The sequence below is a fragment of the Pyrus communis genome, chromosome 14, assembly GCF_963583255.1.
Source record: "Pyrus communis chromosome 14, drPyrComm1.1, whole genome shotgun sequence".
Taxonomy (NCBI): domain Eukaryota; kingdom Viridiplantae; phylum Streptophyta; class Magnoliopsida; order Rosales; family Rosaceae; genus Pyrus; species Pyrus communis.
Genome location: NC_084816.1, coordinates 17,824,912 through 17,849,994, shown reverse-complemented (window position 1 = coordinate 17,849,994; position 25,083 = coordinate 17,824,912). Strand labels below are relative to the sequence as shown.

General features: G+C 36.9%; 1 protein-coding gene and 2 pseudogenes across 1 annotated transcript; 1 reads left to right on the top strand and 2 right to left on the bottom strand.

The window, feature by feature from the left end:
• Positions 1-13,082: 13,082 nt before the first annotated feature.
• On the bottom strand, positions 13,083-16,399 carry LOC137714485 (condensin complex subunit 2-like; annotated as a pseudogene).
• A 2,449-nt stretch (positions 16,400-18,848) lies between these two features.
• On the top strand, positions 18,849-21,654 carry LOC137714483 (prohibitin-1, mitochondrial-like; annotated as a pseudogene).
• Positions 21,655-21,985: 331 nt separating this feature from the next.
• Positions 21,986-24,696, bottom strand: LOC137715903 (uncharacterized). The gene is made up of 5 exons (XM_068455263.1): positions 24,454-24,696; positions 23,998-24,154; positions 23,123-23,173; positions 22,429-22,521; positions 21,986-22,294 (listed from the first exon to the last, which is right to left on the bottom strand). Exons 1-5 carry the CDS (start codon positions 24,594-24,596, stop codon positions 22,235-22,237), a joined length of 504 nt encoding a protein of 167 aa, XP_068311364.1. The 5' UTR covers positions 24,597-24,696; the 3' UTR covers positions 21,986-22,234.
• Between the last annotated feature and the right edge of the window lie 387 nt (positions 24,697-25,083).

The following is a 25,083-nucleotide window of genomic DNA, read 5'->3' as shown; positions in this document are numbered from 1 at the left end:
GAAAAAGTTAGATCCAGAGACTGTCACTTTACTTATCAACTTTTATTAATTGCTATTTTTCTCAACAAATATTTTATTGGTCCCAACAAAAATGATCGTATGTATATACCATGCTTATCTTGGATTGTTCCCTCAAATTGTCTATTTGCTTTTTTGGACTTATATGTGCTACGTACTAACTAAGTTGTTACTTGTAGAAGTTTTGAGCAAAAAATGTCAAACCTAAACCTAGGATGAGGATAATTGTATGTTAGGTAGGAGCTTGATGTAATACGCATATTATATATTTTGGTGAAATATCTAAATGAGTCTTGCTTTCGTCATTTCAGTTAGGTTGAGTGTACGAGTTCAAATCTTCTGCAGCTATTTTGCGTATGGCATTTCTGTGATCTCTATTAATAATTGACACATGTAAAATTTCGTAAAATGTCCATAATGTTGATTTTGCCCATGGCAATCGACCGGACTAAAATAGCGGTGGGTTGTCCATGCCAAATTGATGAACTCAAGCTCCTGAAAAATTACGACTGATCAAATGAATGTTAATGATCGGTCAGCTTGCGATTTGAATTTGAATTTCTCATACATTTTTTATTAATATGGTTGGGTTCTTTGCTTTCAAACTTTGATATTATGTGTATCGCATTGAAATACCTTCACAAACATATCCTAAGCAATTGAAATACGACTCCACCTAAAGAGACAAGTTTCATAGGAAGTGGTATTGGTACTGGTACGAACCTCTTGGTGAAGAGATGGTTAATTTCAACACCAATTCAGTTTTATCATCTATACATAGGGAAGATTTTTGTAGAAAATAAACATTCTCTACTTCATATATTTCTACAACAATAAAACTCTAGACATGTCTAGTCCGAGAAAACTTTGAGACACGTCTAGTTTGAGAAAAACATTATTGATTACGGAGTGAGTTTGCGTTAATTATCACAAGGCATAGTTGTGGTTCCTTTTTCCCACAACCATAAGTTTTAAGAGCAAACGTAAGATACATAATACACTCCTTGAAGCAACTTATATTTATTTTAACCCTTCTCCTAGCTGTTTCCCACTATATATCCAACATAAATGGTGTTGGGGTTTTTGATACAAATAGAATTCAAAGTCGACGGAGAATCGAATACACGATCTTGAATGCTAGAATAAATATCCTAAAGCACTTGCTACGAACCCTTAAAATAAGTGAGGGATTCAGTTGATAACTTGATCAAATGGTCCATTCCATTGTGCGTAATAGAGAGATATTTGGGACCATGCGATCATTCGAATGCTCAAATGACGAATATTGTCCTTCTTGTTCACTCACTCACCACACCACAACAGAGATAGAAAGAGAAAAAGGGATTCAACTTTCTATATGACAAGAAAGATAAGATACAAAAATAAAAAATAAAAGGAGCGAAGAGAAAAAAGATGTTTAGAAAATTTGGACACCAAGATCCTTCCCATTTCCAGTCTACTGACACCGGACGCACTACACTCCAGAGAGCAGGTGGAGATGCAAAATATCACCTCTTTTTTTAGAGTTTGTATTGGTAGCTTGTAAATGTTACCATCAATATTTTTGTGGGAAAAATAATATTTAACATTTTGACTTCTTTAATTTTCTCCTTCTTTTTTATTTTGAAGGATTGTCCTCTTGGCACATCCAAGAAATTATGCTCTTTTTTCTTTCTAAGCATTTTAAATTGCCTCGGTACAGGTTATATTGCTCACTAAATAATCAAACTTTCAACAACTAAATCTTCTCTTCTTCAACACTACATATGTTAATAGAATTGAATTTAGCCAAGTTGGCTAGATTGCAGTATATATGCTCCACCTTTTGCACCCAAGTTCGAACTCCTCCTCTCATAATTTAGATGAATTAATTAGTGTAAATATCCTATCATTTGTAAAAGAGAACACACTAAATATGTATATAGCCTTGAAAAAAATTTAGATGGTGGAAATAATGCTCATGCATGCATAGCGGATCCACATAGGTAACCGGTGCTCCTGGAGCCCTCCAAAAATCGAGAAAAACGCATGTAAAGGTCTTTTAGGAATCTTTGAATGTCTGATATACGAAATAATTTTGTGTCCATCAAGTGTTTGATAAACTACCTTCTTGCAATATCTTAGCAACATTTGGCAAAATGTGTTGACGACACTCAACATGGGATCTTGATATCCTTCGGCAAATTGCTTTAGCATTTGTAGACATGAATGCAAATGACTATAGGCCCACCTACTGCTTGACAAATTTCCTCTCTGAAAAAATTTTGCACAGTGCGTGCACAATTTCTATCTAAATAAAACTTAGATATTTGATACTAGAGCACCCCCAAGATTAGAATTCTGGATTTGTCACTGCATACATGTCTACTTATGATGCGAGAGGCAGACCTTGAAGAAAACAATTTGAAGACCACTATAATGCATTGGAATAATAAGTCTGTGTATTTTAATGACATAGGAACTTGTTAAGTCATTTTTAGAGAGTTTCTTAGGAAGTTGTAGTATATTTATGTTCCCTTATCTTGAGTTCCTTTAAATATTGATGTATCAAAAGCCTTTGGGGCTAAACTTGAATGAATTAAAATATTATTTGCTTTGTGCATTTGAAGTGAGTTGTTTCTCCTTCTAAAATCAAGCATTTGGCTTGGTCGTGTGAGTGAATTCACGATTAGCGACGTGAGCAAGCTCCGTTGCCCCTGATTGAGCGAATCCTAGGTTATCTATTCCACTCTCCTCGATACCCTTGGTTCTACCCTGCATCAACTTAATTACCTTCTAATAAAGAAAATATTATTTGTATGTTATAACCTTTTAGATTCTGCCGACATCCTTCTCCACAACACCTTAATATCGTAATTTGAATTTTTTAGGCAGTACTGGAGCTAGGGTTGATTAATTTTTCACTGATGTCAACAGTTCTTGGATTGCAGATGAGTATTAGACACAACAACTGCAAATGTTAAGCTGGCAAGAATTAAGAAGAGAAACTCGATATCAATTTATAACATGTTTCAGTACGGATCTAATAAAACACACAAAATTTCATCCCTCATTACCAATAAAATAATATTTAAACATTTGTTGAATATATGGAGATTCAGTACAAGGAATTCTATATGCATCAATATTTTTCTTTCTTTTTTTCTTAATATGTCTAAACTAGTAACTTCAGTAGTTCTGTACAAACCCAAATAATGAAATTAAGGAAGAAACATGACTTCAACTACATGGATTGTTTCCCTCTGACCCATCATAATCCCCAAAAACCAATGACATAGATTATGACATACGATAATAACATTTATAAAGTTGCAGCAGAATTATTAGCAGAATTATTAGCAGAATTATTAGAAGGCATGCGATAAAACTCATGAATATTCTTCCATGAGTCTTCTCTCTGCATTTTCAGCTGCTTGTAGAAGTTGCCAATAAAGTTCTCAGCTTTTGCAAAAAGCTCTTGCCCGCTAAGGTCCCCCAAAACTTCTTCTTCTTCTTCCTCCACATAACGCTTTTCCCCGATCACCTCATAATCTCCATGATCAGTCTCACCTCCCCCTATGAAGAAGAGGCTAGGCATAGAAGTACACTTCTTCACACTCTCCACTTCCACAGTGTCCACAATCTTCTCAGACTTGGATTTCTCAACAACTCTAGCCTTCTTTTCAGCATATTGCGGAGCAACAACCGTTTGATTTTCATCGTTACGGGCAACAACCCTTTTGTCGGAGGAGGCTAATTTCGTGGGAACCACAGGTTTGGGAGCAAAAGAAAAACCGGTGCCGGAGCCGCTCTTCTTGTCATGGTCTGAATTAGGTTCGGTAAAAGATGAGAGGAGGCCGGCTTGCGCTCCGAGGGCGATGATGAGGAGGTTAGTGATGATGTAGAGGTAAGGAGTCCTTAGGGATGAGGACAACAAAGGTGCAAGGACGAGAAGAATAACTAGCAGAGAAAACATAAGAATCTGAAATTTTTCATTAAACTTGCTCATTGGCGTCTGCTGAGGGACTGAAAAGGTGGTGCGGCTAAAAGGATTATAAGGATGAAATGAGAGGAGTAAGAAGAATGAGAGGAGTGAGAGGGATGTGGTGTTTAGTAGTAGAGAACAAGTAAAAGGCTAGGGACATATTTATAGAGAGAGAGAGAGAGAGAGAGAGAGAGAGAGAGAGAGAGAGATGGAATTGTCTTGCATATAGGATCACGGCCGCAGAATATTATTATACTAGTCAAAGAAGTTATACATAAGAAATTCATAGGAAGCCACCAGTGCCTTAATCACACTACAAATTTTATCTCTTCATGCATGTCATTTTCACGATCAATTCACTTAAGCAAACGCCAATCAAATTATATACTCAAACTCACCTAACGGAAGAACATTCACTCATACACCTAAGGTTGTATGTTTCTGTATTCAAATTCACTATGCATCTATTAGAGCCTCGTAAGGAACCTGTAGTTCGTCAAGAACTTTCGCTTATGTAGTTAAGGTTCTATGCTTGATTCCTCCCTTTTATAGTGTTATGGTAAATAACTAACAATTTAAGTGGTTAAGAGCATTCAACTTTATATCTGAGATTTTATATTCGATTCTTCCTTCTACAATTTAGTATCTACAATATTATCGTAAGCCACTTGTAACTCATGTAGTAAAGAACATTCAACCTTACATTTGAGACTTCTACAATATTATTGTAAGAGCATCTTCAATCATGCTCTCTATTTTTTTAGTTAAGTTTTAAGAGCATTTAGCCTTGCATTCGATGCTCTACGTTTGATTTCTACTTTTTTACAATATCAAATAATTAAGAACATTCAATATTATATCGTAAGTGGTCATTACTACAATGGTAGAAAGAAATTGAGCTCTTGTATGACGGTGTGGGTTCGAACCCCGTCGGTGATTAATCTAATAGCTAATCTAACAAAATCTATTGTTTGACAAAAATAAAAACCATTATATCTCAAGTTTCGTATTTGATTCCTCCCTTCCCCAACATCGAATATCATCCATTTTCGGAGCAGGTTCTGTAAAAAGAAATTTATAACAGCAGAGAACATGCAAGAGGGAGCGAGATTTGAATGTAATTGGACAAGGTTGATAAGGTCGGTGAAGTCATATTCTTCAATTGCTTTCTTTTGTTCTTTTTGTTTCCACGGTTAACTACCTTTAGCAGAAATGTGCGGCTTCCAAAAGGATTAAGCTTGTATCAGGTCCCTAAATGGACTAATTACATTTAAAAATTACTAATTCACGTGTTATAAAAATAAACACGACATAATTCATATGATATAGATTCATGCTATTAAAAACTACATTTATTTTAATGACATAAGTAAATCAATCATAATACGTATCCGTGTGACTGTCAGCTAATTTGGAGTCTTCTTGTTGGACCCCTCTTGTTGGACCCCCCCCCCCCCCCGGGGCGGCCCCCCCCCCCAAAAAAACCACCCAAAGAGAGTCCCACTTGTAGCACTAGTGCGCATGTGGTGAGTGGTACCTCACAACCCTTCCAATTCCAAGGCCCACTTGTCCATGCACTTTGGGCTTTTAGCCTCTCACAATCAAATAAAACGACCCGATTTTAAGATGCACCTAGAAGGGTCCTCAAACTTTGTCCTTTTCTTCTGTATTTCCCTGTCTTCAACTATTACCTCACAATCAAATAAAACGACCCGATTTTAAGATGCACCTAGAAGGGTCCTCAAACTTTGTCCTTTTCTTCTGTATTTCCCTGTCTTCAACTATTACCAGTTCTAGTTGTCTCGCACTCCTTAGTACAATGATAATCTCATTACGATTTACAACGCAAAAATACACGACGTTTATTTTAAAGTATCGATAACAATCTTTTAAAAATAATCTTGAAAATAAAGGTGAATTTATTTACTAAACCCTAGCTTTCAATATTTCTCAAAAGATAACCTATAAATAGATGGCTCCCAAAGAAAAGTGGATGAGGAAAAAGGATGCAAAGAGCTCACGGATTTTACTATTCAAATCAAACTTTTCTAGTTTATCCACAATTTTTCAAAAGCAATTTTATCAACTTTTTGAACAATCTCTTATCTTAAAATTTAATATTCCAAGTACTAAATAGATAGCTAATGTGAGAGAGTTTTTAGTTTGTTTAGAACACAGAATAGTACATTTTTTGTCGCTATACAAGCGGTGAAATTGTTGTATTAAATAATTAACAACTTAAAAAATAGAACTTTTCTTCACTTATATAAAGACAAGGTGGTGTGTCAATCATGTTTCGATCACAATAAAAAATTTATCTTCTAATATAGTCAATAATATATGTATAGACAGACAATTATAGGATCCACATCAGATAGCCTACACAAACATGTAGGTTGTAAGATGATGATTTCACTTTTCCTAGGATTGGAGGTTGAGGATTCACTTTTCTACTTGGAAGAGATCCTTGGGTTGAAATAGAAGGAAAGAAAGCAATGTTCAACGTGCTTTGCACCAACGTATCTTTTCCACGGATTTAGATTCTCCCTTATCCTTTTGATCCAAGCGCCAGATAAATCACAGTTTTCTTCATGTATTTTTTTACCGCTATTTCGTTTAGTATGTATAATTAGATTGAAATGATTAAAACTTAATGCTCCCTTCTTCATCGACGTCCGTTCTTACTTTATTGACACGCAAAGAGTTTCATTCTACAAGATTAGTCGTGGTTAAATCTTTATTTTTAAGGCTATTAAAAGTAAAAGCAAATATTTTTTTTCATTTGGAGGAAATTCAAAGAGGATTAGGCATGAAAAAAAACTCGTTCCTCGTAATCCTGCAATTTTAAAAATGATTAGAATGGATAAATTTTCTTCGTGTATAATCATCTTAACATACCTTAAAATTAGAAGTTACCGGGTCCAATCTAATTCTACGTATCAAACAAGCCCAATTATGGTATAACTTGTCCTGGGAGCAAACAGCTTATTGACTTTTGAGTTGAGAGCCTAGCAGTTAAAAATAAAATGGTTTGCAGTTAAGCCGAAAGGTTTGGAATAAAATGTTGGGTTGGAAGCATCAAATAAAATTAGTACACGGAAGCAATTGGGAGCTGATAATTCATATCGTATTCACAAAAGACGCATTGGACAGCATATACAGAAGCTGGATTAGCTTAAGCAAGTTCAGGGCATGCTCAAAGTCAACACAGCATCAACCAACAAAACATGATAACGAAGGCGACTGAAATAGGCTTACGTTTCTTTCAGTACTGCTCGAAAGGCCCTAGCGGCTTGCATATCGCGGAGGCATGCTAGTCTCAAATATTCACATATCAAAATGTACACTGCATCTTTGGCTACGATGAGGGCTGGTCCACTCCATCTGAGTTTCAACGAGAGGGGAGATGAATGCTAACGTCATCTAAAGTCGGGCAGTCATGTATGCTTAGCCCGTGATCGTTGGCCAAATGCAAAAGGCAGATGAAACCCAAATGGGGCGTGATGTCCTGAGCCGCTGCAGCACGGGAATTGACAGGAAATGTAGCCAGGATATACTTGAAGGATATGGTGTCCTTCAATTCCTTCTGTAAGTAAAATGGTATTCAGAATGAATGAAAAACCTCATTAAGTAGATAAAACAACAAAGTATATCCCTGCGGAACTTGCAAATAGATACTTAAGTTACGAGCTTGGAAAAAAAAAAATTCATGAACGTGTTGAAGAAAAAGAAAAATAATTCAGCACATGCAAACAGAATATGCTTACCGCAGTAGGAGCTTCGGCAGATTCTTGCATATAACCCCACAGAGTTTCCTTCAATGCATGAACATCAACTTGTTTTGAAGTTCTGTCGTACTGAACTTCAATTTTGCTTACCTGAAACGTCACAAGTCACAACTCAAGACGAGCATGACTAGCACTGTTTTATGAAGTAATTTGTCTGGTGACAGTCTTTAACCAAAACTTCCAGAATTCCAGTGCGTTATTATCATTAGACAACGCCCAGAATTCCCAAAAAAGTTGATTTTCTTGGTGCGTTATTATCATTAGACAATATGGACATGGACATTGTAATTTCAGATACAAAGCAATTGCACGTCCAGGAAAGCAACAAAAAATGAACAAACCCAGCATGCAAGGTAGATATAGCGGCGTTTTCCCAACCTAATTTCAGTGGCACCCTGTAAACCATTTCAGAGAAATCTCCACTTTTTTCTTATTGCAGTGTAGCCTAATCCAAATTTCCAAACGAGCACCAACTACCAAGGATAGAGTTTTCATGTTCACAAAATAAAAGAAAATTTTGAAACCTGACGAGGTGGAGAGGCAAGAGTATCCGAGTCTTCAACATCGCTATGAATACATCCATCGTAATATTGGCCACTAAGCACACTCTCGTTGTCCCATGATGGCAATGCTTCATCAAAATTATGACTTTGTTTCCAGGAGTTATAATCCGAAAATTAAAAGTAAGAGTCATACTTCAATACTAGTAACAGTTGTGCAGAAATTAGCCTTTTTCGTTCTAAATTAAAATAAGATTACTATCATAGGCCAATAGATCAAAAATCATTAAAAACATTATCACAAGTGGATGCTAAATGGACATAGGAATCATGATGGATGTTTAAACTGAGATACACACACACATATGCATACGTACGAAAAAGCTGATACCTGTATGCCGTTGTCTTCTCTTCCGGAGGCACTACAGTTACAATTGAAATTTTACCATTAGCCAGATCAAACATAAGGATCCAGAAACTTAGGAAACCGGGGCAGAAACATGAGAAAAATTGTCCAAAGCCCAATATTAAGCCTACGACTAGGACAGGCTAACCATTGGGCCATCGTTTCGAGGCACAAGACCATTGTATGATTTTGGACCTGAGAACCAGCCCTTACTACATTATGGAATTAAGCTTGTACGCAAACACAATATGAAACATGGAATTGCACAACAAATTCTGAGCAATAGCATGTTATCATTTGTATTCAATTCTAACTAAGAGGCAAATTTTATTTGCAGATTCTTATACTGTAGCTATCACAAACTCAACCAATGGATTATCTACCCCAGATTGGCGTCCTATACTTGGAGTGAGATCATGATCACGACCGAATCTCCATCTTTCCTTGATATTTTTATCACGGATAACAACAGATTTGAGTATTATAGGACTACATGAAGAACTCATTACCAGAACACTGGGAAGAAGAAACAACTTGATAAGATTCTCAGGTTGATAATGGCAGTCATCTGGTAGCCTATTACTGACTGGTACTCTATTTGCGGGTGGAAGTAAAGACTTGGAACTTTTTGGCACAGCAAAGATATTTGGAATTTCGTTGTCTAGAGATGCTATGAAATTAAGTTCAACTTCCTTATGGTTTGTGTGTTAGCATACAGACTATTATCTTGTATGTAAGCTTCAAAATCAACAATCAATGGAGCTGGAGATTAAAGCTTTTTTTAAGAGAGAGAGAGAGAGAGTGCAAGAGCTTGAAGAAGAAGCAAATGAGCTGATTACTTTTCATTCACACGCACATTGTGCACATGTAACTGTTGGGAATGGAATATTCCTCATTACATCACTTAAATCTAACCCTTCATTCATCTACCCTACAAGGTAACGACACTTGGCATAAACTATTACTTACTCTAAGATTACATCTTAGCTGCACACTTGGACTATGATCCAAGGGCTGACATTCAAACTAAGTTCTACTCTAATTTCTTATAACATTTACAGCTGATACACTTATAAACCAACACTCCCTTCTAAGTGTTGTGCTGAAATCACTCCTAGTGCTTTCCTCAAAGATTCAAATCGATCCCTTGCTAAAGCTTTGGTGAAGATATCTGCAACCTGTTCTTCAGTCTTGCAATATAGCAGATCAATCTCACCATCTTGAAGTGCATCTTGGATGAAATGAAATCTTCGATTAATATGTCTGGTTTTGTGATGATGAACTGGATTCTTTGATATGGCAATAGCTGAAGTGTTGTCACATAACAACTGAGTTGGTTCTGCTTGTTCTTCTCCAAAGTCAGAAAGCACAAATCTCAACCAAATGGCTTGTGCAGTGGCTTTTGCTACACTAATGTATTATGCCTCTGCAGTTGAAAGAGCAACACTACTTTGCTTGATTGAGGCCCAAGAAAACACACCCGAACCAAAGTTAAATGCATAGCCAGATGTACTCCTCATGTCATTTCACTTCCACTCAAATCATTGTCAACAATGACCAATCAACACTGCACCGTTTCCCTTTTCATAGACAATGCCATAGTTTAGAGTGCATTGTATGTATCGCAAGACTCTTTTAGCTGTTCCCATATGCTTCTTGGTAGGATTATGCATGAACCTAGCCATTAAGCTTGCTGCAAACATGATATCTGGCCTAGTTGCTGTTAAATATAGCAAACTCCCCACCATTTGTCTATACAAAGTCTCATATGCCAGTTCACTTCCATCTACCTTTGAAAGTTTGTCATTCACAGCCAAGGGTGTTGCAATAGGTTTGCAATCTCTGAGTTCAAACTTCTCAAGCAAAGTCTTTGCATATTTCTTATGATGCAAGAAAATGTAAGTGTCTGTCTGTAGTACTCCAAGACCAAGAAAGTGATGAAGTAATCCTAGATCAGTCATCTCATAATGTCTTATCATTTCACTTTTAAACTCAACCATCATTTCCTTTGAGCTTCCTGTGTAGATAATATCATCTACATATAGTGGCACAATGAGAATGCCACTGTGAGATGTCTTGGTATACAATGTAGCTTCACTTAGACTTCTATGGAATCCAACATTTGTAAAATAGGAATTTATCTCTTCATACCAAGCTCTTGGAGCTTACTTCAAGCCATATAAAGCTTATTAAGCATGTACACTTTATCTTCTTTGCCTTGTATGACAAAACCAAATGGTTGGTCTACATACACCTCTTCATTCAACACTCCATTTAGAAATGTTGACTTTACATCCAACTAAAATAATTTCCAACCTTTTTGTGCAGCAAGAGCCACCAAGGTTCTTACAGTGTCAAGTCTTGTCGCTGGAGCAAAGGTCCCATTAAAGTCAATTCCAAGCTTCTGGGAATAACCCTTTGCAACTAACCTTGCTTTGTTTTTCTACACAGAGCCATCCATATCCAATTTTGTTTTATAGACTCGTTTGACTCCAATGATTGGTTTATCAAATGGTCTATCAACGAGCTCCCAAGTGTTGTTCTTCTCAATCATGGTAATTTCATCTTCCATAGCCTTCTGCCATGATTCATCCTTGGCAGCTTCTTCAAAATTTTCTGGTTCTATAATGCACAAATTGCACTTCTCATACACTTCTACAATACTTTTGTACTGTAGAGGAGTGTGATCAATATCCTGTGGACCTGCCATTCTTTCTTGATCATAGATTTCAGTGCTTGAACTTGGCACTACATTGTCTTCACTTACTTCACATTGTGTTTCAGAACCACAAGAACTTCCTTCATACCTTTGTTCTCCTTCTGACACTTCAGTAATCTGAATACTCACACTTCTTTCCTTATGTGCATTCCAATCCCAACATGCATCTTCATTAAATACAACATCTCTAGAAACAATCACTTTCCCAGATTCAATGTTATATAGTCGATATCCTTTCTCACAACTACCATACCCCAAGAAAATACACCTCTTGCTTGCCAAATCCAATTTCTATCTCTGTTGAGTTGGCACATGAGCATAACACAATGAACCAAACACCTTTAGATGCTTAATTCCTGGTTTTCTCCCACTGTAAGCTTTAAAAGGTGTTTTCTTATTCAAAGTTGTGGTTGGACATCTATTTAGGATATACACAGAGGTATTGACTGCCTCAGCCCAAAATTCAAGTGGAATCTTCTTCTTTAATAGGAGACACTTAGCCGTTTCCAAAATGGTTCTGTTCTTTCTCTCTGCCACACCATTTTGTTGTGGTGTGTATGGAGTGGTGAGTTGTCTTTCCATGCCTACATTTTCACATAATCTGGTAAACTCCATTGAAGTGTATTCTCCTCCTCAATCACTCCTAAGCTTCTTCAACTTATAACCACTATGTAATTCCACGGTGGCTTTGAATCTTTTAAACACACTGAGGACTTCAGAATTGTGTCTTAAAAAATAAACCCAACACATCCTTGTGCAATCATCTATGAAAGTGAGAAAATATCTATTCCCAGCCTTCATAGTTGTCTGCATTGTACCACAAATGTTGTTGTGTATAAGCTCTAGAGTAGTTGATGCCCTAGTAGTAGCTTCCCTTGGAAATGCCTCCCTACATTTTTTACCAAGAACACAGCCTTCACACACTCCTTTAACTGCTTTGATTTTTGGTAACCCTACAACCATTTCTTGTTCCTGCATCAACTTCAAACTGCTCATGTTCAAGTGTCCCAATCTTCTGTGCCACATAGTAGTAGAGTGACATACACTTGCCTTAAAAGCAATATGCATCTCAGACTGCAATTTCATTGGAAAGCTGCGATTTCCTTTCATTGATACTCTGGCAACCATGTTGGAATATGAACTGTCATCATAAATTTCCATCTTGTGATCTCCAAACACCAAGTAATAGCCATGCTCCATCATTTGTCCCACACTAAGCAAATGCTCTCTCAGTTTTGTTTTCAGAATGCCTATCTAGCTTTAACTCAAAACTCTTCAAAGAGGCCTACTACTTCTTGGACCTCAATCACATCCAAATCCTTTGAATGCTCAATAACAGAACAAATAGAGTCATAAGCTGATGGAAAACTAATTAACAACTTTTGAACAACTCTTTCTCGAGATAATTCCTCTCCATAACTTCGCATTTGATTTATCAAATCAAACAGTTTTGTAAGATAAGCAGAAAGTGATTCATTGTCTCTTATTCTTGTATATTCAAACTCCCTACGAAGACCTTACAATTTAACACTTCTAACATGTTTATCACCATGGTATTCTTGCTACAGAATGTCCCATGCGCCTTTTGAGGTTTCTTCATGAGAAATTCTGGGGAATATCTCGTCTAAGACAACTCCCTGAATCAGACCCAGAGCTTTAGCATCCTTTATTAGTCTCTCTGCAATAGTCATCTTCTCAATGCTGCTCGATCCTCCTTTTCCTTCTTCTTTCCATCAGATTCATCGTCATCCTTTGAATCTGAGCTTTTGAACCCTTTCTCAACCAGATCCCACAGCCCGTGAGACTTGAAAATGGTCTTCATCTTAATACTCCAGAACTCATAGTTATCACCATTGAAAATCAGTGGTCTCACCTCACTACTACCTGATCCTGCCATGTTAGACTCATATCACAATCAACTCGAACTCAATTTTGAGTTTCTTGGTAGCTCCTTCACAGATCCAAACGCCCAGTAACAGTTGATCGAACCTAGCTCTAATACCATGTTACCATACAGACTATTATCTTGTATGTAAGCTTCAAAATCAACAATCAATGGAGCTAGAGATTAAAGCTTTTTTAAAGAGAGAGAGAGAGAGAGGGAGAGAAATTTTAGAGAGAGTGCAAGAGCTTGAAGAAGAAGCAAATAAGCTGATTACTTTTCATTCACACGCACACTGTGCACGTGTAACTGTTGGGAATGGAATATCCTCATTACATCACTTAAATCTAACCCTTCATTCATCTACCCTATAAGGTAATGACACTTGACATAAACTATTACTTACTCTAAGATTACATCTTAGCTACACATTTGGACTGTGATCCAAGGGCTGACATTCAAACTAAGTTCTACTCTAATTTCTTATAACATTTTCAGCATATACACTTATAAACCAACATTGTGTTCTTTGATCTTTTAGTACCAGGTCTGCTTCGAGTGGCAGGAGCTTCCTCCGAACCTACAGAATAGATAATAAAGACAGCAAAATCAAGGCTTACCCACAAGAAAGCAAACCGAAAAGTCATTTCCTTTGTAATACCAACCCTTAGATAAGAAAGGCAGCAAAATCAAGGCTTACCCACAAGAAAGCAAACCGAAAAGTCATTTCTCTAATCCCAAACCTTGAAACGAAAACGTGGAAACTTTATCAAATCTGTCATCCATATCAGCTTCATATGATGTATGAGAGTTACTATTCTACACAAATTAGAAAACGCATTCCATTTATCTTATCCTTTTCATTTAGCAGGGATCCATAGAGAAGATTAGAGAATTGTTGGCGGAAGCGTGTTATGTAACAAGCAATTTATCAAGGTCTAATTGACTTCAGCATATAGCCATAACAAGTACCTTGTGATGACTCTGAAATGAGGGATCTCCGAAACTCATATTCTCAAGATCATCACCCATATTATCATTATGATAAATGTTCGATGTGTCAAAGTTTGCAGCGTTAAAGGCATCCGTTTTGAGATCTGCATTCTGGCTTATATTAAAATCTAGAGATGATCGATGATTATTTTCATCAAATTGGTAAAATATCTCAGTGGAGTAGGACATATTTCATTCTTTGCGCATATGCCCACCACCATCTGCTCAAGAGATTCTACATAGAGACCAAAACCAATCAATGGCTGAAAGAGAAGACAAATAAAAAAGGCAAGTGAGGGAAGAAGGGGTAAGAAAGAGGTGGCAAATCAACAGATTGGGTTGTTAATGGGTAAAAGTGAGGTTCTGACAGAGGAATCTTATTATTCATCGTGTAGTAGGTCAAATAGAATTATTATAGTTTTATTCGCCATTAAGACCTATTTAGTTTGATTTCACCATAATTGGGTATTACACCTTCATCACCACTACCAATCCCACCACCATTTATGGTGAAATCAAACTAAACGGGTCATAATGGTTATCCATTAACAACCAAATGGGTTGATTTGCCACCTCTAGATGGTTTTTTTGGTCAATTCAAACAAGAGATTCTAATCTCACTCACCTTTGGCAAAAGAGAGATCAATCAATTCCAAGGCATTAATGAGCATGAACACGATCTGTACTTCACTGGAACTTCGTATGCATCAAAAAGCACCTGGCATCCTCCATCTACTCCAAGGTTATTCACTAGCAGACCCTTGTCTCCACCTTCATTCAACTGTGCAGATGTCTGATGATATAGAGGATCCGCCACCAATGTGACTAAAATTCAAAAATAAACCAAGTTAGAACTTACAAAAAATAAAAAGATAATAACCAAAATGGTTGTCTACGTTACCATCAAACTTCTTTATGTTAAGAGCTTTGAAGGAGGATTCCACTGTGGTCGTCGGATCTATCTGTTAAAACTACATTCATTACTTTCAATTTGCAGTCAAATTTTGTAGTAAACAAAAGTTCATACCTTCCTCTCTGACTCTTTCTCCCTACCCTGCTTGTTGCTGACATGGTCAACCTCAAAGCTACTAAATCCGAAAACTAACTGAAATAAAGAAAAACAAACCACAAAATCTGTGACACAAAAATAATCAGACCTAAACCAATGTCTAAAACCACCAACCTTGTTCATCTTCAAGACATCGATTCATCCCACTTAGGACCTTATATGCCTCAGCGTGCAATGAATCCACCCTCACCGAGTAAATTCTCAACCCGGCTTCCAATGTACAACTTGCCTAGCCACTCAAAACCAATAACGTCTTATCTGCATAAGTACATAAACCCAACAATATCTCAAATACCAACCAATTTTCACAATAAGTGCTCCAAACCTTTTGGAAATTAGTCTGCGTGCCATTTTCGGTTTCAACCTTAATAATGTTGCTAGATCATCGATAAGCTTGAGCTCCAACGTGTTCTTCTGGGTTATTTTCTAGTAAACAGAAAACAAAACTAAAAATCACAACAACATCGAAAACTTTAAAAAATAAATAAATTAACGAGCCTCATATCTTTTCATTTTTTTGCTTTTGGAATGAAAAAACTATGATGGGTATGATTTTTAAATATATGCTTCTTATTCCTTGTTCTTGATATGCTGATTCTAGTTCATTTTCTTGTCCGCATTTTCTCAGCAATCAAACAAACCCTCATAAAATCTAGTCAATAACAGCAAAAGTTCATAAATTTTTTCAAGAAAGTAGTAATTATATTACTAAACGCAATCAATAATCTATTATTTGTATGCGATTTCATAGATTAGAAGCAGAGCGAGAGTGACTATGTACGGACATTTTCTCTGGCAAGTTTGATGCATTCTTGGAAGAGTTTGATAATCTGCTCTCTACTGAGACAATCGTCAGGCGGAGAAGAATGAGCTGCAACTGTAGCCGCCTTGCGACGAATCCCAGCGGCACGTGCCGCCCATGTGCCTGTGCACGTTCGAGCTGGTGGTCGTTGGACCCCAAAACGAAGAGTGGACTGGTGGTGGGAGAATGGGGACGGTTCGCCACCGAAGCCGTATTCCTTGGCGCAGCTGGCGGTTTTGGACTCATTGCCTCCGCCATTGATGAGCAGAGAGAGAGAGAGAGAGCAGGTGAAAATTTGAAAAGAGGGGAATATGGCGGTTGCTTGTGGGTTTGCAATTTCAAAACGGTTTCTGCGTCCAATCCCCGAGACGGGAAACGACGTGTAGTTAAAAAACATGTCATTTATTCTACAATTCCAACCCCTTCCTCACGCATAAACCCTAAACCCTCCACGTGCAGCTCATCACTGTTCGTCAGAGGACTCTCCAGTCTCTGGTGATTTCTGTTCGATCTTTTCTGTATTTCGTGTTTTAGGGTTCCATTCTATCCACCCAACTTTCTTACATTTCTGCATTTGTTTGTTTTGTGTTCGGATGGTGAGAAAGTTATTTAGCAAACAAAAGAAACTTTAGGGAAAAATCGAGAATTTGGATCTTAGTTTTAAACGGATGGTTGTTCAGTCGTTCTTTGTTTACTGTTTAGGCAACAAAACAATGAGATTTGCAAATTGGGTTCGTTTTCTTTTCTGTTTTTCCTCCAAGTTTCTAGGTTAATGTTTGGCAGGTAAGATAATTTTAGGAGTAGTGAAAAATGAGAATACCTTTTGGGATTTTTTTTTTTTTTTTTTGGTTGCCTTGGCCTTTAGGGTAATCCACATTTCTGCATTGTGTTCTTTATGGTAGCACTGAGTGTTTTGGAAAGTGAGAACTGGGCATTCTTAATTGGTAATTTTGTTGTCGAGGTTTCCTTTTTGTTTCTCATTTATCTCAGACCCAAAAGGAAAGAGAATTTTGTGAGAAAATTGTGTGTTTCTTTTCTACTCATGTGTATCGTATACCTTGCACATTGATCGCTTTATATTTTTTATCTCTGTATCTCTATTCTTCAATGCATATCTAGATTATGTTAATCTACAAAAATGTTGTGAGAGAGAAGGAAGTAGAAAGATTTTAGAGAGAGAAGGAAGTAGAAAGATTTTAGAGAGAGAAGTAGAAAAATGAAGAATTTCAGTATATTGATTCCTTAGCAATTAAGCAAGTATATTACACAGTATTTATACACTTCTCAATACTTCTAACAACCTAACTAACTAACAGACTCTCTAATCTTCATACAAGTGGCATAATCTCAGTCACACAACCTATCTCTATCATCCTCCCTCAATCTGATGCTTGGAAGATCCTAGTATGAGATTGTTATAATGAACATGAAACAATGGAGCACTAAGTCATTTGGTGAAAATGTCAGCAAACTGCTCCTTTGATGACACAAACTGCACCATAAGCTTGTTTGTTGCTACTCTGTCCAGAACAAAATGTACATCAATCTCGATGTGCTTGGTCCATTGATGTTGTACTGGATTGAAGGATAGTGCTATAGCAAAAAGATTATCATAAAACAACACAGGAGGTGAAAATATTGGAAATTGAAGAAAGGCAAGAATTTGTTGAATCCAATCAAGCTCTGCTGCTGTAGAAGACAAAGCTCGATACTTAGCCTTGGTGGAGGACCTGGATACGGTTTGTTGCTTCTTGGAAGACCAGGAAATGGGATTATTTCCTAAGAACACAACCAATCCGGTTGTAGAGTGTCGATCATTGGGATCACCTACCCAATCCGCATCACTAAAGGCATGTAAAGCCAAATCACCTCGTGAATAAGAAATACCAACATCCATATAGTGCCTTTCAAATGTCTCAAGATTCGTTTTACTACAGTGAAATTAGAGACCATTGGATTTTGCATGAACTGACATACTTGATGCACAGAGAAGGCAATATCAGGTCGTGTGAATGTGAGATATTGCAGGGTACCTACCACACTTCTATATAAAGTGGGATTAGAATAGGGCTCACCATCATCCTTTAATAACCTGTTGTAGGGAAGGCAAGGTGTATCACAGGCCTTTGAATCAAGAATTTCTATTTTAGCAAGTAACTCTTGGACATGTCTTTGTTGTGACAGAACCAAATCATTGGAAGTCTTAGAAATTTGAATCCGTAAAAAGAAGTGAAGAGGACCTAAGTCCTTGATATCAAACTCAAATGTTAAATCAGTGATCACTTGTTATATCTCAGTGGTTGCACTTCCTGTGATGATTATGTCATCAACATATGACAACGATATCACAATGTGTGATCCAACAGTTTTCATAAACAAGGAAGAATCTGAGTATGTATTGTGAAGTCCCAATTTAGGCAGAAAAGTAGTGAATCTATCATTCCATGCCCCACATTCTCCATGACCTAAGAATTGACTTTAAGAGGACTGTTGAGGTTTGCTGTGATCGTTTATATAGCTCACATGGAACCAATCTATGTCGAATTCAGCACACACTTTGCACAACATAGAAACAAAAGTGGACTACGACATTACTACGAATTGAACAGTGTTTTGTTCTATACTTGTATATCCATAACTATATCTATAGCATGTCTTTTTTCTGTATCTACTATGTCAACACAATATAATTACATCTTAAAATTGCATGTTTAATTATCCTGAAGGAACACACCTAATAATTCCATGGTATGAAAGGCCAGTCATCTATGAAGTTTTTGCAAAACCTTATGTAGTGGAGAGTAAAGCTGGAAGCCATGACCTCCAGATGATATGTATATTTCCTAATCCTGTTCCAGGAAAATTCTAAGGTGTAGTCAATTTGGATTTCGGAGGATTTTAATATACTCTTTTAAGTGATGGATTCTATAGGATTTTAATATACTCTTTTATGGGAAATTATATAGAGCATTCACACAAAGAAATGCCTCTCAGTTACATCTCTCATTCACATACAAATCTTGATTTCGAAAACCCAAGAAGAACGAATCGATACAACTAGAGAGAGAAATGAGAAATTTCCAGTAGAAGCACATTCAATATCAGCAGCACAACACCAAATCAATAACAAAAACCTCATATTTTTTTAACACAATAGAAACTGTCATACTGTTTACATATAGTTTTTGAAGTCAAATGGGAAAAACTCACAAACCGTAATCTTTAGAAAAACCATCCTTAAAAAAAAATTAAAAAAAAATGGAAATTGACCTTCTTAACAAATGCAGACCAAGAAAGAGTGAGACCCAAGAACACAATGAAGAAGACAGATCCCAGAGTTCAATTTGGTGCTTATATGATAATTTGGTTAGTTGGCTTGAGTGCGCCTAGGCGGTTTAAAGGCAAGGCTTAATATTTTTGCCTCTATTTTGTGGAAGTTGGTGAAATATTCGCCTAGGCTTCGTGGGGCACCCCTAGACGGCTGAGGCGTCCCTTTTTCATTTTTAAGTTGCAAAAATCTAGAATTCTTTGAGTTGCAGAGTCTGCTCAGCGAAGAAGATGAAAATAGTTAGTGTTTTTTTTTATTCTGACTTTTCATTTTTCTAAATTTTTTTATTACCCATTTTGCTAACATTTATTACCCATATTTGCTAACCCCACTATCTTCCCTTCTCTTCACTTTTTGTTTTTCTATACTTTGTATTACCCCACTTCTTAACATTTATTGCCCCCACTTTGCTAATGATTATTACCCCATCATCTTTCTTTCTGTTCATTTTTTAGTGAAGAGCTTTTGCAAAGTATTATATATTTATATATTATATAATATACATTTAAAAATTTAGGTTTCGTGAGGCAAACTCAAGGCTTTTGCCTCGGTGGAGCTATCCATGAAACGCCTTCGCTCACGCCTTCGTTTTTTAAAACATTGATCTCTATGAATTTGATCGGTCATTTTCCATATGAAAGTTAAATTATGATTTACTTTCGGATAGGATATTATTGTAAGGTACAAAAGCAATCCCCACGAACAACGTATACGTCAAAGGTTAAAACACTTGCATCACCTTTCATTACGTCTATAGAACACTTCATAACCCCCTTAAATATTGTGATGAAGTTATCGTGGTGGCTAATGCCTACAGTGATGTTTCATCAACTCATCCTTTATCAAAACCCATGAGCACTTGTCATGGACTTACCCTAAGTGCTCTGCATTATTCTACCCATCAGTTCCCAGAAGTTTCAGAATTCTTATGAAATCTTGTATCGTTAACTCCTCCCACCCATTACGTTTGGCACCCATTTTCCCTCTCAATCCTGGATATTTATGGTAAGAATTGTAATCTGCTGTCGTATTGAGTTGAACCTGGCATATTAATATCCTTTTGTAGTTTCTAGTTTCCATTGAAGTGTTTATTTAAGAATTTAAGGTACATAGGTTTAAAGGGTAGTAATAGTTTTGGTGAAATTTTTCTAATAAATTTTATTTCTACGTGATTGGGTTTTTCTTTTCAGGTGTCAGTAGAGCTTTGAGTGCTGACTCGTCGCGTACCAGACGAATTACCTACAGTTTATCGAACTCTGGGTGAGAATTATGTTGAGAGGGTCTTGCCTTCAATTATCCATGAAACTTTGCAAGCTGTAGTTGCACAGTAAAAGCTGGCCAACTTATTACTCAGAGAGAGGTAAGCAGAAGGTTTATCATTTTCTTTTGGCTATAATTAGGACTGTTTGGTTATGTTCAGTGGCTAATGGGAAGTGTTTCTTGGATTATTTTGCATCTCCGGCGATCCATTTATTTCTGATGCAATTCAAATGGATGATTTTCATAACTCAAATCATTTGAAGCAGTACTGATGATGAGTAGGGTCTATTATTTCCTCTTCCTTCATGGTACATCGCGATGTTCATATTATCCGAGGGAGAACTTCCTAACTGTTTATTGACTGTATTCTTTTTATTTCGTAGGCCGTCAGTAGGGAGATACGGAAATTTTTGACAGAATGGCAGCGAATTTTAACATTGCACTGGATGATGTGTCCATCACTAACCTGACCTTTGGAAAGGAGTTTCTGAATGCAATTGAAGCGAAACAGGTAGCTGCACAAGAGGCTGAGAGGGCAAAATTCGTTGTGGAGAAAGCCGAACAAGACAAGAAAAGTGCTGTTATCAGAGCAGAGGTGAGATGGAGGAATGCTAATTCCTCAAATTTGAATATGGTTGTCTATTTAGTGTATGTTTTTGCAACGTCTACTTATCCATAAAGTATTTCAAAATCAAAGATAGCATGGTGGTACTGGGGCGGCAACATTGATCAGTTGCCCATCCTTTCTAGGGTGAAGCCACCAGTGCAAAGCTGATCAGTCATCGCCAACAATCCGGTGTTTATCACTCTAAGGAAGATCGAGGCTGCAAGAGAAATCGCACGGGTTATCTCAGATTCCAAAAACAAGATTTACTTGAACGCCGATGAACTTTTGCTGAACATTCAGGAGACGAATGTACAGTAGTTAAGTAATCAAAGTTGTTTGAACGTGGTGATGCATCAAAAACTGAGAAATGAAGAAACTGGATATTCCTCTTTTGTGACCACTTGCGACTTTTAATTGAGATTCACTGGTTTCATGTGTTAATATTATCTGGGAATACTGCATTTTCTTTTCGTTTTGATATTTGATGGTTCCTTTACAAGTAACTGTCTCGGCAAGCTTGTATGCGGCCTTGTATGCCGGACTATTGAACCCGACCGAATGTCCCGGGCACGGTTCTGTTCAGCCAGTTATTTGGCCGGGTTGTACGGGACTTTTGAACCTATCAGATGAACCGCGACACGAAAGAGTGAAATGCACGGCACTGTAAGTATCCGAGCTGAAAATCATCTTTATATAATTGGGTCAACAATCATAATATCATACAGCCAATTGTTTAAAGAAATTAAAACGCACTTTCTAGCGATTTTACAGTTGAATTCCTGAGTACAAACTTGGCATTCTTTTTGCTAAATCCTTTCACTATCGGCGGGGAAAAAATGTTGAAAAATCTTTTGGAAATGCAAATCACCGCTAAAGCCTGTGTTGTACTAATTATCTGCTAGCTGGAACTTTTCATGAGATACGCTACTATACATCCCAACACTGCACCTGCAAGAACCTGCAGCAATATGAATCGAACAAAACAGAGATACAGGTTATGATCATACGTATTTACTGTTCATCACTGACGATCAAGGGCAAAAATAAACAAAGGCTCAGCTAAATGAACATGAAGATGCAAATGTAGCAGACCTGCAATGGAGTATGACCAAGTGAATCCCGCAGAGGTCTAACACTAGAAACAGGGTGTTCTGGAGGTAGCTCACACACTATTTGATTTAATAACTGCAATAAGCAACATATTGTATGGAATTAGAAAAGAAAAATACAATAAAAACACAATTTTGTAATAAACCAAATATACAGTAACACTTACACAAGTCACGTGAACAAGTACACGCTAAACAACCACCAAAATCAAATCACTAGTCTTTATATATAACAAAAAACAACTAAGGTTTTGAATTGAAGATGAAAGTTTGGAACTTCAAATATAAAGGCTAGACACAAGTCCACAATCCCCAGGGCTTATCCAGAATTTTAGGTGAAGTTAACATGAAATGTCGGTAATGAATGAACACATCATGGATCCATTGTTATATGGCTTTTTTCCCTCTTTAATATAAGAGTTAACTGTGAACATGTGTGTCTACGTAATATATGCTACAAGGATAAATAAAACAATGCATAATAATAACTGATGTAAAGAGAACAATTATAACATAGCATCCACAGAAAATAAAATAGAAGAAACTCGAAAGCAAATTGGCTCAAATGGGCATATATTCAATCAGTATGCATCCCATTCACCAAACTACCCCCAAACTTTAGTTAGTGGAATTGTAGGTCTAATATCAACAAGCATGTGGGGTTCAAAAATTCTTACTTCAGCTTGACGACCAGCATGAAGTCTTACACCAGTGGCATCATACATGACCTGCAAGAAACAATCACCTTAGATGCATGAAACCTAATTCCACGAGAAATTGTGCATGGCAAGTAAAGTCACAAAAAAGATTGAGAACTGGGAATATAGGTGTCATCTCCTTAAATTATTATCAGTTTTGATTGCGATTCTCAAGTTTCATCTTTGTTTAAGGTCAATTACCGCCTATAGTAACTTTTGTATCAAGGGCTTCTAGGACTCTACACCTATAACTGGTCAAACCTCACGTTATGAAGTAGAAGACTTAGATTTTCCCAGGAAACAAAAGACAACTGGGTGAGTTTAAATATCAAAATAGACAGAGTAAAAACCATAAGAAACAACAAGTTAATGGTACCAGTAAAAGGCTTCATTAGATCTTAAATCTATATTATTCACTTGACGGTTCACAAATGTGTCATAGATCAACATAATGGTACTTATCTTTTGTTATGTTCTCTTCAATCAAAGAAGATTGTTGGTCCAAGATTAGTCGACTAAGTTGTACAGAACCAAGATAAATGATTCCATACAAGTGAAGACAATCCAATCACAAACGGAAAGTTGATGACACACAGGCAAAAAAGAGATAATCCTCTTGCAGAAGTAGGAGTAATGAGTGTGTGAAGCAAAACAAATCAATTGCAGTTTCAAATATGACATTAATAAGAATTCGGGGTATTAAATCTATAGAGAATGCAACAAGTTCAAAAAACAAACAAAATGGGACTTTGGCGTTATGCGGAGCATTTCACATGACAATCCAAAAGATATTAAACGTGAGCATGCGAGCCTCCCCAAAAAGAATGAACAAAACCTGGTTAAGAGTTACATACAACACATGCCAAAACCACGGCAATGGCAAATGCAGACCCTCCGGTTCCTTCCTGTAAACCAATAGCAACTACCAACGCCGTCACAGTTGAGGAATGCGATGAGGGCATTCCTCCTGACCCAAGCATTCTTCTGGAATCCCATCTTTTCTCTTTGTACCTGCACGTCAACGACGAAATATTTTAAAACCTGGGCAAACTAAACTTTGCTAAGCACACCCAAGATGGAAAAACAAAAGCCAAATATAGAATTAGCAAAACCGAACAAAAATTCATCTACTTTTTAACACAATAGTGCGTTTAGATTAACTTAATCATCCAATTAACTCAAATTGTCACATAATTTCACAAAATCAAAAGGAACCCATAATTACTCATCTAGCAAATTTCCAGAAAATGCAAAATAACAAATCACTAGCATAAAAGTACATGTTCAAATGCAGAGAGGGAGGATGTTACCAGGTAGTGAAGAGCTTGAGAAACTGAGCAAGAGCGCAGGACAGGAAGGCAGAGAGGAGGGGGAGATTATAGGGAAGAATGGATGGCTGTGATGATGTAGATCCATTTGATGAGGCATCAGCAGCAGTGAGTACCTCGTCCATGGAAGCCCCGATGATCTGAGTCAGGGAGGTATAGAGCTCGAAGACGAGGAGATCGATGCAAAAATAAAACTAAAAATGAAACCGCGTGGTTGCATGCCCAGCTGGAATTGGATTCAGATACTGACTCTCGAGACGTCAAAATTACAAATTTCTGACTTTCTTTTTTTTTTTTTTTCCACATATTTCTGGCTTCATAATCCTATTTTTTTTTTTTTTTTTTTTTTTTTCAAACCAATAAGTTAAAGGAGAAAGTTTGGCGGCTGAAAAAATCAGCAACAGCTCCTACTGCTAACGAATCACGGTTGAATACGTGTTCAAGTAATTGATTTTAATCACAACTTTGACATGTGTTTATCCGTGATTCGCTAGCAGCAGGAGCTGCTGCTGATTTTTCAACAGCCAAGCTCCATTCTAAGTTAAATTTGTATCTCGCTATTCACACATCGAATTTACATCCCATACATATTTGTTAATTTGTTTTATTTTT

Coding starts and splice junctions, on each gene's coding strand:
- LOC137715903 (XM_068455263.1), bottom strand. CDS start 24,596: ATGGACGAGGTACTCACTGCTGCTGATGCCTCATCAAATGGATCTACA. Junction 24,155..24,453: donor CTCAAGCTCTTCACTACCTG/GTAACATCCTCC, acceptor GTTGACGTGCAG/GTACAAAGAGAAAAGATGGG. Junction 22,295..22,428: donor TTGGTCATACTCCATTGCAG/GTCTGCTACATT, acceptor ATATTGCTGCAG/GTTCTTGCAGGTGCAGTGTT.